At 39.5% G+C, this 19,224-nt stretch overlaps 1 protein-coding gene across 1 annotated transcript in view; it reads left to right on the top strand.

Annotated features, from left to right (window-relative positions):
- fastk (Fas-activated serine/threonine kinase) overlaps nt 1–18,897 on the top strand; it is a 35,267-nt gene extending 16,370 nt beyond the window's left edge. Inside the window, exons 6-10 of the mRNA XM_060932700.1 lie at nt 4,872–5,031; nt 12,281–12,372; nt 12,517–13,162; nt 17,534–17,648; nt 17,732–18,897. Coding sequence (XP_060788683.1) covers nt 4,872–5,031; nt 12,281–12,372; nt 12,517–13,162; nt 17,534–17,648; nt 17,732–17,818 — 1,100 coding nt within the window. The 3' untranslated portion in view covers nt 17,819–18,897. The remainder of the gene's footprint in view (nt 1–4,871; nt 5,032–12,280; nt 12,373–12,516; nt 13,163–17,533; nt 17,649–17,731) is intronic.
- Nucleotides 18,898–19,224: the final 327 nt, after the last annotated feature.

The following is a 19,224-nucleotide window of genomic DNA, read 5'->3' as shown; positions in this document are numbered from 1 at the left end:
ATCCAAATGATTATAAAAAAAATAATCAGTATGTGCTATTAAGTTAACAAAACATAGGGGTTTTTTTAAAGATATTTTTTGGGCTTTTTTCACCTTTATTGGATAGGACAGTGTAGAGACAGGAAATGAGCAGGAGAGAGAGACGGGGAGGGATCGGAAAATGACCTCGGGTCGGAATCGAACCCAGGTCCCCGGATTTATGGTATGGCGCCTTATCCACCTGAGCCACGACGCCCCCAACAAAACATAGTTTTTATTTAAAATTTGTTTTACATAGACTTATGTTTAGTACAAAACATATTTTATATAAATATGTCGATGTTTATGTAAATGAGGAAGTAATTCTAATGTTTGTAAACAAATGAACTGATAATCTTTAACCTGTGTCAGAAAATCTTTTTTTTCATTTTCCAACCAATTTCTAAGTATTTTCATAGATCACATTTTGTTAATCATTCGTTGTTTGTATTAATTTCTAGTTTTGTAGTTTACCAATAAATGTCAGCAGGCAATTGACTTTGTAACCACATGAAAATCCAGGTCAAAGGTCGCATGTCATTCCTCGAACCAAAACTTTATATTTTTACATGTGAAAATATAAAATGTCGACTGATATTGTAATATGTGGTAGATATTTACAACAAACTACAAAGAAAAAATTCTGAATGGAATAGAAAAATCTGAATTCTTCAAGCATGTAATTTTTATTATGCTAGGAATTTAATTCTGGTCTAATTCTGTTGATTGCAATCGGATTCCAAATACTCTATAAACATTCCATTCTGTTATGAATCCGAAAAAAATTATTATAAATCACAGCACTTTTATTTTTTTAAAGTACTTCATCTACTTCAACAATGTTATGGAATCAATTTTGTGCCAAAATGTTCATACAATGCTTTTGAAATATCAAACAAAAATGACAAATCAAAATACAAAAAAAAAAAAAGTCAATTTTTTTAGACTGGCAAACAAATTATTCGTGTAATCGTGCAAAATATCAGTCTATTACTCTTCAGAAACCTTTTATTTTTGTTCAGTGTCTTTCTCAGTTTTGTTTGATGTAATTTATTTTGGTTGCGATTCAACCAAATCTTGAATTTCAATATCATAGTCGCCACTGAAGTCCACTCGATCCTTGTTTACCGTCAATGGATCGGTCACTCGTCAAACAGTCTGCCAAAATCCGAGTAGGAAATGGCCGCAACAGCCTCCGGGGGAATGGCTGAGCGTAGCTGTCAGTCAAACACAAGTTAGCCAATGGGAATGCATTCCTGGACAGCCCACCCACACGTGAAGTTTGTGCCAAAACTGCAAGCAAAAAGTCAGGGAGCGCAAACGAGAAAGCTGGAATCGCAACCAAAATAAATTACGTCAAACAAAACTGAGAAAGACGCAGAACAAAAATAAAAGGTTTCTGAAGAGTAATAGACTGATATTTTGCACAATTACACGAATAATTTGTTTGCCAGTCTAAAAAAATTGACTTTTTTTTGTATTTTGATTTGTCGTTTTTGTTTGATATTTCAAAAGTATTGTATGAACATTTTGGCACAAAATTGATTCCATACAATGTTACCCAAAGATCGATCCATAACAGTTGTAAATGTCACTTAATTCCACAGGGTGTCAATAATGGTGGACACTGGTGAAAGTGATCATTATTATCAACACGTCATGTAACTTCTCAAACGCGCATTTAGATACAAAATAGCGACTGTCAAAAGAAAGCGTAAAAAAACAAAGTAGGTTTCAACAAGGATATCATGAAATATCGGTGAATTTGATAAGTAAAAACATGTCCATGATCTTTCCACCATGCTTACCTGCGATGATAACATCTGGGTTTTCCTCAAATTGCTGATCATTCTAAAAAAAAATCTATCTGAGGTAACTAGCTGTGTCATCAGACGACAAGATCAAAGGGCGAGGGGGGGGGTCTTCCGGTTGATTAATTAACCAATAATAACTGTTGTAACTGAAACTCACCTTTGTAAAATAGTTTTTTATTGGTACATCTGAAAAGGCGCCGATAATTATGGACTGTCGATAATTGTAGCCGCCACTGTAGTACTACATCACTATAATGAGTTTCAGATTGTGTGTGTATTTTTATTGAGCTGTTCTATCTGATTGAATCCTATCTCACATGTCTCACACTACTACAGTTAAGCCAGAAAGTCTGCACACCCCTTTCACCTTCTCAGTGTTTTATTACGTTACAGACTTATTCTACAATAGATGGAGTTCATTTTTTGTCGCACAATTCTACACGGAATAGCCCATAATGACAAAGTGAAAGCAGGTTTTTAGACATTTGTGCTAATTTATTAAACATCAAAATGTAAAATATCATATGGGTGTGCACACCCCTATGATATGACACCCAAAAGTGAGCCGAGGTACATTTTGTTTCTACTGATACTGCTTGAGATGTTTCTACAACTTAATTGGAGTCCACCTGTGGTAAATTCAATTGTTTGGACATGGCTGGGGATTGCCAACACCTGCCTATATAAGGTCCCACAGTTGACAGTGCATGTCAGAGCAAACTCCAAGCCATGGGGTCAAAGGAATTATCTGCAGACCTCAGAAACAGGATTGTGTCAAGGCAGAGATCTGGAGAAGGGTACAGAAAAATTGCCGCACCTTTACAGGCCCCAAAGAGCACGGCGGCCACCATCATTCATAAATGGGAGAAGTTTGGAACCACCAAGAATCTTCCTAGCCCTGGCCGCCCAGCCAAACTGAGTGATCAGGGAAGACGGGCCTTGGCCAAGGAGGTGAGCAGGAACCCGAGGGTCACTCTGACAGAGCTCCAGCGTATCCTTGTGGAGATGGGAGAACCTTTCAGAAGATGAACTATCCAGGCAGCACTCCACAAATCAGGCCTTTATGGTAGAGTGGCCAGACAGAAGCCACTCCTTAGTAAAAGGCACATGACAGCCCGCTTGGAGCTTGCCAAAAGGCACCTAGAGGACTCTCAAACCATGAGAAACAAGACTCTGTGGTCTGATGAAACCAAAATTGAACTTTTTGGCCTGAATACCAAGCATCGTTTCTAGAGGAAACCAGGCACCTCTCATCACCTGGCTAATGCCATCCCTACAGTGAAGCATGGCGGTGGCAGCATCATGACGTGGGGATGTTTTTCAGCAGCAGGAACAAGGCGACTAGTCCTGATAGAAGGAAAGATGAATGCAGCAAAGTACACCGAGATCCTTGAAGAAAACCTGCTCCAGAACACTCTGGACCTCAGACTGGGGCGAAGGTTTACCTTCCAACATGACAACGACCCGAAGCACACAGCCAAGAGAACAAAGGAGTGGCTTTGGAGAAAGTCTGTGAATGTCCTTGAGTGGCCCAGCCAGAGCCCAGACCTGAATCCAGTTGAACATCTGTGGAAGGAGCTGAAAATGGCCGTGTACCGATGCTCCCCATCCAACCTGACGGAGCTTGCAAGGATATGCCAAGAGGAATGGGCAAAAATGTCCAGAAACAAGTGTGCCAAGCTCGTAGCTTCTTTCCCAAGATGCCTTGAAGCTGTAATTGCTGCCAAAGGTACATCAACCAAGTATTAGGCTAAGGGTGTGTACAGATATGTAATCCCTAAATAACCGATTTTTGTCAGTCAAATAAAATTGCATATTTTCTAAAAACTTGCTTTCACTTTGTCGTTATGGGCTATTTTGTGTAGAATTTTGTGACAAAAACTGAACTCCGTCTATTGTAGAATAAGTCTGTAACGTCATAATACGTGGAGAAGGTGAAAGGGGTGTGCAGACTTTCCGGCTTGACTGTATAAAAAAACACAGTAGAAGGAGTTACCCCTCATGTCAGTGTGTGGTTTAGTGTTAAACTTGCTTCAAGAACATTATTCCTGCCGTGCTCTCGTCATCCTGGAATACTGTTTCATTTTTCTTATAGCGTTAAATAGTGTAATTGTGGTGTTAACCTATAGGGGCTGCATGATAACAGCTTAAATGATAAATATTGAAATCATAATTATTCAGGCAAATTTCATCATTCTAAAGCCTCGGTCACAACCGGCCGTACGTGCTCCTACGTGCAAAACAGTCTACGTGCAAAAAACGCAAGAAACGCATGGAGGGCGCGCGTGTGACGTGCTGATTTTCAAGCCGTAGACTGGCCGCAGACCGGCCGCAGAGGTTCTATGTCATGTCAAACAAACTCTGCGGGCGCTTACGTTTTTTTCAGGTTGCAAGACAAAAACTTCCGGCCAACGTGTGTCTTTCTCCACGAACAAAAAAAACGCAGCGATTTGGGAAACGCCAAAAATCGCACGGCCAAAAAATCGTATGTCCGGTTGTGACCTAGGCTTAAATCGGAGCCTTTTCTTTCACATTGTATATGATAAGTCTTTGAATCCTATAACTTTTTCTTTGTCACATTAATGTGCTGTGTCTTTTAAAGTCTAAACACAAATACTGTTGGACTCTGATGACTGTTTGTTTATAGGAGTGTGTACGTTACCACTGCATACAATTGAAGCCAGTGCTGGTCAGATTACTTCATTTAGAGATCATTAGTTTCACTGGTGTAGCATAATGAAACTGCCTTTGTCTTCAGTGTTGATGTTCTTGGGAAGCAGAGATTGGTCGATGAATATAAATAGGGAGTTTGTTATTGAATGCCACCAGAGTTAAAACTGAAATATAGCATTAACCAATGAGCTAGCTTTAGCTAACTTCATCAATATTGCCACTGATTGTTTAATTAATTGAGAGAACCCAAAGTGATGTGTAATAAGAAAGCAGAAGTAGTGACCCCAGCCAGACAGTTGTTTACAGTGCATTCCTATTTCAGCCTGAGACACTAAGCTGGATTGTTTGCCATGTTGTTATCTGCAGACAGTCCGTATGCTCTGATTGTACGCCGCTATTTGTCCCTGCTGGATGCTGCGGTGGAACTCGAGCACAGAGAGTACACCGGGCCTCGGCTGCAGGACTCGCACAAAGTGCTCATGTTTGACCACGCGCTCACTGCTGATGAGGTCAATCGCAAGTACAGGTCAGTGCACAGCTCTTTCAGTGTGAATTGGATGGAAATAAGCCATATTTGTCGGCAAACCAGAGCTGGTCTAGACCGTTTTCCCTGGGTGCCAAAAACACACATAATAATGACAAAATACAATATGATGAGAGATTCAGTAGACATTCCAATGTCGATTAGAGGGGAAAGCCAGGAGATAAAAATTTACCTAATGCATTGATTTTACCTGATTTTTGATTTTGTTTGTTCTAAAGCTTAATTTAAAGATAATTAAGCTTTAAAAAGCCCTTTCAGATTTTTTGAATTTGGGCCATAAAAAGAATTTTCCCTGACACCCCCCCCCCCCCCCCCCCCCCCCCCCCCCCGGTGGACCGAAAGCTACTGAATTCGAATCACAGACTTCTGATTTTATTACTTTTTTTTCTAAAAGAAAAATTAATGAATTTAGAGCCCCATGGCCCTAAATTCTCCGCCATTTTTTTCTTGCCACACCGTGACCTAAACCAAAATACTACATCATGCATGATGTGGTGGGGTTTCCCCATTCGCAACACATTGTGGGATATAAATTTGCAACCTGAGAGAACAATGGAGCACATGAGTGTGCGCGTGAAACACGGAAGACCGACTACAGTAACGGGACATGGGAAGAAAAGATGCTGTATTGCGAAGTAAAGGAAACGCAGGACCAAACTAATAAATATCGGCGATCGGATATATATAATATATACAACCCCGATTCCAAAAAAGTTGGGACAAAGTACAAATTGTAAATAAAAACGGAATGCAATGATGTGGAAGTTTCAAAATTCCATATTTTATTCAGAATAGAACATAGATGTCATATCAAATGTTTAAACTGAGAAAATGTATCATTTAAAGAGAAAAATTAGGTGATTTTAAATTTCATGACAACAACACATCTCAAAAAAGTTGGGACAAGGCCATGTTTACCACTGTGAGACATCCCCTTTTCTCTTTACAACAGTCTGTAAACGTCTGGGGACTGAGGAGACAAGTTGCTCAAGTTTAGGGATAGGAATGTTAACCCATTCTTGTCTAATGTAGGATTCTAGTTGCTCCACTGTCTTGGGTCTTTTTTGTCGTATCTTCCGTTTTATGATGCGCCAAATGTTTTCTATGGGTGAAAGATCTGGGCTGCAGGCTGGCCAGTTCAGTACCCGGACCCTTCTTCTACGCAGCCATGATGCTGTAATTGATGCAGTATGTGGTTTGGCATTGTCATGTTGGAAAATGCAAGGTCTTCCCTGAAAGAGACGTCATCTGGATGAGAGCATATGTTGCTCTAGAACCTGGATATACCTTTCAGCATTGATGGTGTCTTTCCAGATGTGTAAGCTGCCCATGCCACACGCACTAATGCAACCCCATACCATCAGAGATGCAGGCTTCTGAACCGAACGCTGATAACAACTTGGGTCGTCCTTCTCCTCTTTAGTCCGAATGACACGGCGTCCCCGATTTCCATAAAGAACTTCAAATTTTGATTCATCTGACCACAGAACAGTTTTCACTTTGCCACAGTCCATTTTAAATGAGCCTTGGCCCAGAGAAGACGTCTGCGCTTCTGGATCATGTTTAGCTACGGCTTCTTCTTTGAACTATAGAGTTTTAGCTGGCAACGGCGGATGGCACGGTGAATTGTGTTCACAGATAATGTTCTCTGGAAATATTCCTGAGCCCATTTTGTGATTTCCAATACAGAAGCATGCCTGTATGTGATGCAGTGCCATCTAAGGGCCCGAAGATCATGGGCACCCAGTATGGTTTTCCGGCCTTGACCGTTACGCACAGAGATTCTCCCAGATTCTCTGAATCTTTTGATGATATTCTGCACTGTAGATGATGATATGTTCAAACTCTTTGCAATTTTACACTGTTGAACTCCTTTCTGATATTGCTCCACTATTTGTCGGTGCAGAATTAGGGGGATTGGTGATCCTCTTCCCATCTTTACTTCTGAGAGCCGCTGCCACTCCAAGATGCTCTTTTTATACCCAGTCATGTTAATGACCTATTGCCAATTGACCTAATGAGTTGCAATTTGGTCCTCCAGCTGTTCCTTTTTTGTACCTTTAACTTTTCCAGCCTCTTATTGCCCCTGTCCCAACTTTTTTGAGATGTGTTGCTGTCATGAAATTTCAAATGAGCCAATATTTGGCATGAAATTTCAAAATGTCTCACTTTCGACATTTGATATGTTGTCTGTGTTCTATTGTGAATAAAATTATCAGTTTTTGAGATTTGTAAATTATTGCATTCCGTTTTTATTTACAATTTGTACTTTGTCCCAACTTTTTTGGAATCGGGGTTGTATATCCATCCGAATCACATAACTCCTTCAATCAAACTTCAGAGGGGTTTTTTTGGTTGGTTTTTTTTCTCCTTGGGCTCATGTCTGAAACGGGTGAGTTATACAGGAAAATCGCGAGGTTATACTAAAGTCGAGTTGAGGAAAGTATTAGTGGCATTACAAAGATAGAGGAGGGTTCGTATTCCCAAAACTATTACTTCTGATCACTATGTTTAGCAAAAACATGAGCAAACACAAAAATCAATGTAATGGATGAATGTAACAGGCAGGCGGGATCAATGTCACTTTCGTTTTTATTTTTCAATCATCACTTAACACAAAACACGCTTTTCAGCAGTTTCAAAATAAACTGCGTGCCACTGCACCGACGTGATTTCAGCCAGGGGAAGAGATGCTCAATCCCTGCTCCCTCTCACAGCACACGCACACTCCATTCACAAACCAGTACTTGACCACGCCCCCGCTGCCACAGTGAAAAAGAACCATATACTATCTTGCTCAACGAAATAAACTGCACAGTATGATCGTGAATCAAGAAGTTGTTCACCAGAAGTTGTGCAATATAGGTGTGTAGTCTAATTACACACATTTTCACTCAGCGGTCTTCACCATCGCAATGATAAAAAAAAGGACCTTCTATGTAAACTATCTAATGCACAGGAATAAGATTTACATTGAGAACTCAATACATAATTTTCGTTATGACGAATGAATATTGGCTAGAATATGCTCAATGAAAAACAGACTTCAAGAAGATGAGTGACCAGGCTCAAGTTCGCCTCAAAAAGATACATATTTGGGCTAATTGCAGCATGTTCTACACTAATGACAATATTTGCAATAGGGAGAAACATACTAACCAGCATTTGATATGTAGGATCCATTGGCTCAGTCATATTTTCTGTCACGATTTGAGTACTGAACTTGCAACACGAATGTTATGATTAGCTCCTCATCTCGCGGCAAAATGACGTAACTGGGTCAGTGAAAACTTGCGCATGCGCTCACAGGACTTCCTCTTTCTGCCTGACTGTGCAAAGCGCACAATTACATGCACATTATTTGCTCAGGAATCCCCTCAAAATAAACAACTTCCCAGCCATAAAATGGCCTGGGTTTTTATGCCTCCACCACCGTAAGGTGCAGGAGGCATTATGTTTTCGGGTTGTCCGTCTGTCCTTGCGTGCGTCCGTCCCGAAACCTTGTGAACGCAATATCTCAAAGGCTAATGAAAGGAATTTCACCAAACTTTCACCATTTGTGCATTTGGGGACAAAGATGAACTGATTAGATTTTGAGATCAAAAGGTCTAAGGTCAAGGTCACTGTGAGGTCAAATGTCTGTCCGAAAACCTTGTGAACACAATATCTCCAAGGCTAATACAAGTAATTTCACCAGGTCAAGATTACTGTGAGGTCAAATGTCCATCCCCTTTTTTTTTTTTTTTGAGATATTACAGAAATAAACATGCATCACAATGACCCAATGTCAGAGGGAACTAAATTTCGCTGATTTTATGAAATCAAAAGGGTGTCTTGCTTTAACCCATGTCTGGAATGTTCATCTACAAAATCTAGTACTTATTCTCTTGTATTCTATTTGGAAATGTTGATAATTCCCAACTTTATCGTGGAGCAAGGCTCCATACTAAAAACAATATGGTAATGCATCAACCTGATTTTTGATGGGCTTTTGCAACCGTATTGCGTCCGTATGTACGTGTACCACTACAGGGAACCCGATCGTAACTGCAAGGCAATGTATCTCATAAACACTTGACCATTGGACAACAAAATTTGTATCTGTATTTACATAAGATATATGGGTTTTTATCCAATGTATATTTTTCATTTGCTTTTTAAAAAATAACATGGGGTTATTTATTAACACATTGAAAATATTCATGACCGTTTTCATATAAAATTACTTGAAAGTTTTATTAGTCCACTAGCTTGTTGGACAATGAACAGCTGTAACCAGACCAACCATTTATTGTATAGTTCAGTAGCAATTCTGAGCAACTTTCCTTAGTTTTAGATAATCTAACACTACTGCGGATCAATATTAATTAGTTCGTATGTCCGATAATATTTGATTGTAACTATAGAGTAATGATGTAAAGTGAAAGCCCCGGTTCACGGCTGTCCACCAGGCACCCAGCAGATTCACACGATAATAAATGTCATGGTGTTGTTTCTGGTGCATGGCATGTGGTGTCAAAGAAAGGAATAAATATGTATTGTAACTGATGTGTACAGTGATGCTTGAAAGTTTGTGAACCCTTTAGAATTTTCTATATTTCTGCATAAATATGACCTAAAACATCATCAGATTTTCACACAAGTCCTAAAAGTAGATAAAGAGAACCCAGTTAAACAAATGAGACAAAAATATCATACTTGGTCATTTATTTATTGAGGAAAATGATCCAATATTACATGTCTGTGAGTGGCAAAAGTATGTGAACCTTTGCTTTCAGTATCTGGTGTGACCCCCTTGTGCAGCAATAACTGCAACTAAACATTTCTGGTAACTGTTGATCAGTCCTGCACACCGGCTTGGAGGAATTTTAGCCCATTCCTCCGTACAGAACAGCTTCAATTCTGGGATGTTGCTGGGTTTCCTCACATGAACTGCTCGCTTCAGTTCCTTCCACAACATTCCAGTTGGATTAAAGTCAGGACTTTGACTTGGCCATTCCAAAACATTAACTTTATTCTTCTTTAACCTTTCTTTGGTAGAACGACTTGTGTGCTTAGGGTCATTGTCTTGCTGCATGACCCACCTTCTCTTGAGATTCAGTTCATGGACAGATGTCCTGACATTTTCCTTTAGAATTCGCTGGTATAATTCAGAATTCATTGCTCCATCATTGATGGCAAGCCGTCCTGGCCCAGATGCAGCAAAACAGGTCCAAACCATGATACTACCACCACCATGTTCCACAGATGGGATAAGGTTCTTATGCTGGAATGCAGTGTTTTCCTTTCTCCAAACATAACGCTTCTCATTTAAACCAAAAAGTTCTATTTTGGTCGCATTCATCCACAAAACATTTTTCCAATAGCCTTCTGGCTTGTCCACATGATCTTTAGCAAACTGCAGACAAGCAGCAATGTTCTTTTTGGAGAGCAGTGGCTTTCTCCTTGCAACCCTGCCATGCACACCATTGTTGTTCAGTGTTCTCCTGATGGTAGACTCATGAACATGAACATTAGCCAATGTGAGAGAGGCCTTCAGTTGCTTAGAAGTTACCCTGGGGTCCTTTGTGACCTCGCCGACTATTACACGCCTTGCTCTTGGAGTGATCTTTGTTGGTCGACCACTCCTGGGGAGGGTAACAATGGTCTTGAATGTCCTCCATTTGTACACAATCTGTCTGACTGTGGATTGGTGGAGTCCAAACTCTTTAGAGATGGTTTTGTAACCTTTGCCAGCCTGATGAGCATCAACAACGCTTTTTCTGAGGTCCTCAGAAATCTCCTTTGTTCATGCCATGATACACTTCCACAAACATGTGTTGTGAAGATCAGACTCTGATAGATCCCTGTTCTTTAAATAAAACAGGGTGCCCACTCACACCTGATTGTCATCCCATTGATTGAAAACACCTGACTCTAATTTCACCTTCAAATTAACTGCTAATCCTAGAAGTTCACATACTTTTGCCACTCACAGATATGTAATATTGGATCATTTTCCTCAATAAATAAATGACCAAGTATAATATTTTTGTCTCATTTGTTTAACTGGGTTCACTTTATCTACTTTTAGGACTTGTGTGAAAATCTGATGATGTTTTAGGTCATATTTATGCAGAAATATAGAAAATTCTAAAGGGTTCACAAACTTTCAAGCACCACTGTATTTCATTATTGGTATCGCGGTCACAAGACAATGCAGCAGTTTCTTGATGTGAAGTATTCTACACAATTCAATGGTTCTCATGCATTATTCTCATCTCATTATCTCTAGCCGCTTTATCCTGTTCTACAGGGTCGCAGGCGAGCTGGAGCCTATCCCAGCTGACTACGGGCGAAAGGCGGGGTACACCCTGGACAAGTCGCCAGGTCATCACAGGGCTGACACATAGACACAGACAACCATTCACACTCACATTCACACCTACGGTCAATTTAGAGTCACCAGTTAACCTAACCTGCATGTCTTTGGACTGTGGGGGAAACCGGAGCACCCGGAGGAAACCCACACGGACACGGGGAGAACATGCAAACTCCGCACAGAAAGGCCTTCGCCGGCCACGGGGCTCGAACCTGGACCTTCTTGCTGTGAGGCGACAGCGCTAACCACTACACCACCGTGCCGCCCCCCGCTGCTACTTATTATTATTATTATTATTATTATTATTATTATTATTCAGGTTGATTTTGTGCTCATGCAAAAGCTCCGCTTTTAACCAATCTTACATGTCTAAGACTGTCTTCTTTGAAACAGGAAAGGCTTTTGTAAAATAAATCCTTCTTTTTTTACATTGCTAGTTGTTTGAATCAAGCTTTCAAACTAGCCCTGGGCTTATTTAATTAAAATTGCTCCTGAAATAATCAAGAGCGTGTGAAAATAATTTGTTAAACACTGTATAAGGTGATATATGAGTAATTCTGCTTTATCTAACTTGGTTAGCTGAAATTTAGTCGTGAGTTGTTAAATAACTATATTTCATATGCATAATTTATGCTTCTGTCTTGTCTTTTATTGTCCTCGATACTCAATCTTGAAGCAGTTCTGCAAAATTAGTATCTTATACGTTTCATTTATAATGGCAAAGCAAAAATTGGAAAAAAGAAAAAAAATTATGATTACAAGTGACTCTGCCAGTAAGAAGAGTTTTGTGCAAAGATTTACTTGGATAATAATGCTCATCAGTCATAACCGTTGTGTGTATATTTATGAGCTTGTCTTTTTATGTTACAGTTACAAAGGACTTGTTGCCGAGGCCCTCAGGCAGTTGGTTGGAGAGCATGGTTACAAGCAAGATGAAGTTCTACCTCCAGGATATTACACAGGTATAGAGAAACTTTTTGACATCCTGCTGAAATATTAACCCATTTGCATAGACAAAGGTGAGGGTTGTCTAGTGATGGTCTCATTCTTTGGCTTGATCTCTTCATTCCTTTCCTCATCTGTGATTCTTTCCACACCCCGTACAGACTTCTTGCTGTGGATAGACCATGCGGGCCGTGTTCTTCCCATCAGAGCAGCCTCAGCAGCAGTCTCGTTAACAGCAGACTCTTCTATGTGCGCAGTTGTGAACCCCAAACCATCAGATGGTTCCACCTCTGTTGCTGCTCTCACCTCTGACTTCCAGAAGTTCTCTCCTTTCTCACCACCTCTTGAGGAGGGTGTGGACAAACAGCCCGAAAATGATTCTACCTTCCTGCCGCCTCACATGCAGAGAGCAGGCACCAATGGAGCAGTGGCACTGGACTACAACACCTATTACCCAGCTTCGGATTACTACACCAGCCTGGCCAAGGAACACTCTCTGGAGAGCCAGGATAGCTCAACATTGAGCAGCCCATCAGAGTGTCTGGCTCAAGCTGGGTCAGCTGTCCCTGGGGCCACTGCTCCACAGGACTCCCTCTTCCAGTTCTCTATTGGAAAGATACTGGAAGATGAGAGTGGTGCATCCATCCAAGTGGGGGCCAATTCAGGACCAGACTGCAGTATCACACCTTTCTATGAAGGTGTGACCTATGAGGCAGGAGATAGCAATGCAGTGACTGCTGCACCACTCCAGCTGCACTCCACAAAACCCTCGGAGATGGAGAGGACAACCGGGGAGCACATTAAAAGGTCAGTCCAACATCCCATTCCTCAAACAAAGGAAATGTAGTTTCATAATGCTGAAATATGGGAATTGTATCCGTATGCATTAGATATGTTATCTCTTGGATGCATCCATTTATTAACAGTGAACATTGGAACATGCATGTTTTTAGGCTTTGCCATTAAACTTTGTAAATGCAATTGCACAGAGCATACTGTATATGATATTACAGTGGCACATCACGACCGCCTCACATCTTCAGGCTTCCCCATTTGATCCTGAGCTCAGATAATTTTATGCATGCGTCAGTCTGGGTTTCATCTTGGTCTTCCAGTTTCTTCTCTGCTTCTCAAAGACATCCTGGTAGCTGGATTGGCTACTCCTAGGTATAAATAAGTATTTGAATGTGTGCATGGTGCATTGCAACAAACTGGTGTCCCATTCAATGTGTGTTCCTGCTTTGTGCCTATTTATTACCAGGATAGACTCCAGATCCACAATCCTGAGCAGGACTGACTGAATGAATAATGAATGAATGAATGAATGAATGAATGAAATGCGCAAAGGTTGAGGTTATGGTGTCGTATCTCCGATGTCGAAAATAAAAGCAAAAAGAGATCATGTCCCAGCCGAGACGATGTGACATTGCTGCGATACGGCAAACAGTACTGATCCAGTATCCACCATATAAATGACATGGGTTATACCAAGTCCATCACTCCTCTCAACAGGCTGTCTCCTGAGCTCATACAGTGCCTTGCCAAAGTATTCATCCCCGTTGGTGTTTGCCCTGTTTTGTTGCATTACAAGCTGGAATTAAAATGGATTTTGGGGGGTTTAGCACCATTTTTGATTTACACAACATGCCTACCAGTTTAAAGGTGCACATTTTTTTTTTTTAAGATATTTTTGGGGGGCTTTTTTCACCTTTATTATTGGACAGGACAGTGTAGAGACAGGAAATGAGCGGGAGAGAGACGGGGAGGGATTGGGAAATGACCTCTGGTCGGAATCGAACCCGGGTCCCCGGATTTATGGTATGGCGCCTTATCCACCTGAGCTATGACGTCCGTTTGTTTGTTTGTTTTTTAATTGTGACACAAACAATAATTAAGATGAAAAAAACAGAAATCTAGAGTGTGCACAAGTATTCACACCTCCCTTTAAACCACTCCAGTGTAGCTTTAGTAGTATGTTTAGGGTCATTGTCCTGCTAGAACGTGAACCTTCGTCCCAGTCTCAAACCTCTGGCTGACTCAAACAGGTTTTCCTCCAGAATTGCCCTGTATTTAGTGCCATCCATCTTTCCTTCAGTCCTGACCAGCTTTCCTGTCCCTGCAGATGAAAAACATCCCCACAGCATGATGCTGCCACCACCATGCTTCATTGTAGAGATGGTGTTCTCAGGGTGTTGGGTTTGCGCCACACATGGAATTTTTACCATGATGGCCAAAAAGTTCAATTTTTGTCTCATTTGACCAGAGAATCTTCTTCCATGTGTTTGGGGAGTCTGCCACATGCTGTTGGGCAAACTCCAAATGTGATTTTATTTTATTTTTTTAAGCAATGACTTTTTTTTTTTTCTGGCCACTCTTCCATAAATCCCCACTCTGTGGCGTGCACGGCTTAAAGTGGTCCTATGGACAGATACTCCCATCTCCACTGTGGATCTTTGTAGCTCCCTCAGCGTTATTGTTGGTGTCTTTGTTGCATCTCTGATTAATGCCCTCCTTGCCCGGTCTGTGAGTTTTGGTGGGCTGTCTTGTCTTGTCAGGTGTGTAGTGGTGCCATATTCTTTCCATTTTGCTATAATGGATTTAATGGTGCTGCCTGGGATATTCAAAGTTTGGGATATTTTTATAACCCAACACTGATCTATACTTTTTCACAACTTTGTCTCTGACCTGTTTGGAGGCTCCTTGGTTTTCATGTTGCTTGCTTAGTAGTGTTGCAGAGTCAGGGTCCTTCCAGAACAGGTTGATTTATACAGACATCATGTGACAGATCATGTGACACTTTGATTGTACACAGGTGGAGCTTAATCGCCTAATGATGTGACTTATGAAGTGAATTGGCTGGAGCAGCTCTTATTTAGGGGTTTCATATGAAAGGGGGTGAATACTTATGCACACACCAGATTTCTGTTTTTTCATCTTAATTATTGTTTGTGTCACAATAAAAAAAACAATTTGCACCTTTAAAGTGGTAGGCATGTTGTGTAAATCAAATGATGCTAACCGTCCCAAAATCCATTTTAATTCCAGTTCGTAATGCAACAAAACAGGACAAACACCAAGGGGGATGAATACTTTTGCAAGGCACTGTATTTCATGACCTTCTGCCTTTTGTAGTGTTAATGGTATTTTAGACTGGCTTTATTTAACTTTAGCTACCATAAGCCATTTGCACTGTTTGTCTAATGCTTAATAAGTATTTGCCCAGTTTAATATTTCTCTCCCTGTGTTCTTAGCTACAGATGCTCTACCCACAGGCCACAGATTGTCAAATATGTAGTATATACTTTTCTGGCTCCGAGCTTCAGAATTTCAAATAGTTGCAAGCTGACTGAATTGAATTTTGAATTGAATTTTTATTTTTATTTCGAACATGTATAAAAAAAATGTATGTAACTATTTGTACATACAAAAGAAAGAAAACAAGAAAGTGACAAAAAATAAATAAATAAAATACATAAAGAGCTAAGACATTACAATACACCGCACATTGTTCGAAAAAGGAGTGGGAAGAAGTACAATACTTTTTTAATTTCCCACCCCTTTTTAACTACCCCGAAATCCAAACTTCATTAATACACCTATAAAAATATATACCATATATACACTTCATGAATATCTATATAAATATATAATTCCAAAAATAAATATATACTACATACAATATATATATATATATATATATATATATATATATATATATATATATATATATACACACACTTCATAAATATCTATATAAATATATAATTACAAAAAATATATATACTATATACAATATATACACTTCATAAATATCTATATAAATATTTAATTACAAAAATAAATATATACTACATACCATATATATACACACTTCATAAATATCTATATAAATATTTAATTACAAAAATATATACTACATTCCATATATACACTTCACAAGTATCTATATAAATATATAATTACAAAAAATATATACTATATACAATATATACACTTCATGAATATCTATATAAATATATAATTACAAAAAATATATATACTATATACAATATATACACTTCATAAATATCTATATAAATATTTAATTACAAAATAAATATATACTACATACCATATATATATATACACTTCATAAATATCTATATAAATATTTAATTACAAAAATATATACTACATTCCATATATACACTTCACAAATATCTATATAAATATATAATTACAAAAAACATATACTATATACAATATATACACTTCATAAATATCTATATAAATGTATAATTACAAAAATAAATATCTACTACATACCTATCCCTGTAAATATGAATATATAAACTATCCCCGTAAATAAATATATACCATATATACCATATACTAAGTTAGTTCTAATATAACACTCAACCCTATTCTATTTATCCCTCATCATCCTCCGTTAACATACTTCCTCTTCTATATACTTGTTTAAAAATATTTTTTTGTACCTTTTTTTAAACAGATTTATATTTGCACTTTGTTTTATTTCTGTCTCCAGTCTGTTCCATAAAGTCACCCCACAGCTCGATACGCACATGCTTTTCATATTTGTTCGAACCTTTGGTTTTTTAAAATTTAGGTCTCCCCTTAGATTATACTGTCTCTCATACACAGTATCAGTTAAAAGTTTGGACACGCCTTCAAATTCGGTGGGTTTTTTTTTCTTTATTTTTATGAATTAAAAGACACTTCACGTCTTAAAGTAATGATGGATGTCGTCTCTCTTTACTTAGTTGAGTGGTTCTTGACATAATATGGATTACCACAGTTGTATAAAAAAACAGGGCTATTTACTGATTTGTTGTTGTTTACTGTTTGTTTGATCTCAAAAGCATTAAGAAGGCAAGAAATTGCACTAATTAACTTTTGACGAGGCACACGTGTTAATTGAAAAGCATTCCAGGTGACTACCTCATGAAGCTGGTTAAGATAATTCCAATAGTGTGTAAAGCATCATCAAGGTGAACGCTGGCTACTTTGAAAAATCTAAAATATTAAACCTTTTTTTGTTTACCACATAATTCTATACATGTTCCATATGTTATTGATGTCTTTAGTGTTAGAACTGTAGGTGTACAGTTAATGTCTGACTAATGTGGTCAGCCCTGAATCATGTGTTCACCAGTGTCTGTGCTTCTCTACGTGCAGGGTGATCATGTCAGTAAACGATAAATGGCACTACTGCCACAACTCGGATGTGCTTGTGGGTTCCCGGGCTATGAGAGACCGCCACCTGCAGCTGCTAGGCTACGTTATACTCCAGGTAAATCAGCTAGTGTGTTTTAGTGTGTTTAGAAGATGCTAACTCATGTTCTCACCCTTCATGTGTCTGCTCATCTTCATCAGTTGCCCTACATGGAGTTGGAGAAGCTGAATGGAATTGAGGAAGTGAAGCAGTACCTGCACAAGAAGCTCCTGGAGGTTCCTTTATGACGGTGGAAAAGCAGAGGCGCGTGTATGTGTGTGTGCGCGCGTGAACGTGTGTATTAGTGTGTGTGTGTGTGTGTGTGAGTGAGCATGTCTGCAAGCATGTGCAACATTCTGTTTCAGCAGGCATTGGTGTTTTGAGGAAGAACGACTGGTGTGTGTGTGTGTGTGTGTGTGTGTGTGTGTGTGTGTGTGTGTGTGTGTGTGTGTGTGTGTACAGGATGTGAACAGGCCTGTATTTTAGGACAACTTGAAGTGACACTAAGCCAATGGGTGGGTGTCTTAGTTCTGTACTTAGGGAAAGGTTGATAACACCCATCTGGGCAAAATGTAAAAACAATATTTCCTCAAACAAATCACACCCAGGAACTTCGTAGAATGTCCCAGAACACCCACAACCTACACAACTACACAATCAACAGCCAGAGCTTAATGTTTTTTCTGATGCTTAATAGAAGACAGTGCTGCTTATAAAAGGAATGACTTTGGGGAGATGGGGGGGATAAAATCAAATTTACCCAAATTTACTGCCAAACGTGAATACGATGAGTCAGTGTTGAATTTTAAGGCTTGAGTTTTGCATTGGAGCTACAAAGCTAACTAACAAGTAATAAATGCTCAGCAAATAAACGCAAACTGCGAGCACATTACTGAGTAAGTCATTTTATATGCATTTGTTTTTGTGTGAACAAAATTATTTCGCATATAGTGGGGTCCAAAAGTCTGAGAGCATTCATGAAAATGTTTTAAATTTGCAATTCTTTTCTAATTTTAATACAATTTTCATGACGATTTATATTGTCGACAACAATGTAAATGTTACATGAATTTCAGAGTTTTTAAGTACTTGGTACATCCCTTTTATGCTTTAAGGACAGCGTGCACTTGAGCTGGTACGGACTCCACAAGTTTGACAAAACCTTATGGTCCATAAACACGTGCTTCAGTAGAAGAGATTTTTGTACAGTGGTGTAGTGGTTAGCACTGTTGCCTCACAGCAAGAAGGTCCTGGGTTCGAGCCCCGTGGCCGGCGAGGGCCTTTCTGTGTGGAGTTTGCATGTTCTCCCCGTGTCCGCGTGGGTTTCCTCCGGGTGCTCCGGTTTCCCCCACAGTCCAAAGACATGCAGGTTAGGTTAACTGGTGACTCTAAATTGACCGTAGGTGTGAATGTGAGTGTGAATGGTTGTCTGTGTCTATGTGTCAGCCCTGTGATGACCTGGCGACTTGTCCAGGGTGTACCCCGCCTTTCGCCCGTAGTCAGCTGGGATAGGTTCCAGCTTGCCTGCGACCCTGTAGAACAGGATAAAGCGGCTACAAATATTGAATGGATGGATTAAATAGGGACCTGTTCAAGATATTGAACGTTTTACTTTCTTCTGTTTATCTCCAGTTTAAATGAAAACAACAATCCC

This window comes from Neoarius graeffei, chromosome 1, assembly GCF_027579695.1.
Source record: "Neoarius graeffei isolate fNeoGra1 chromosome 1, fNeoGra1.pri, whole genome shotgun sequence".
Lineage (NCBI taxonomy): Eukaryota > Metazoa > Chordata > Actinopteri > Siluriformes > Ariidae > Neoarius > Neoarius graeffei.
This window is presented reverse-complemented; position numbering and strand designations above follow the sequence as displayed.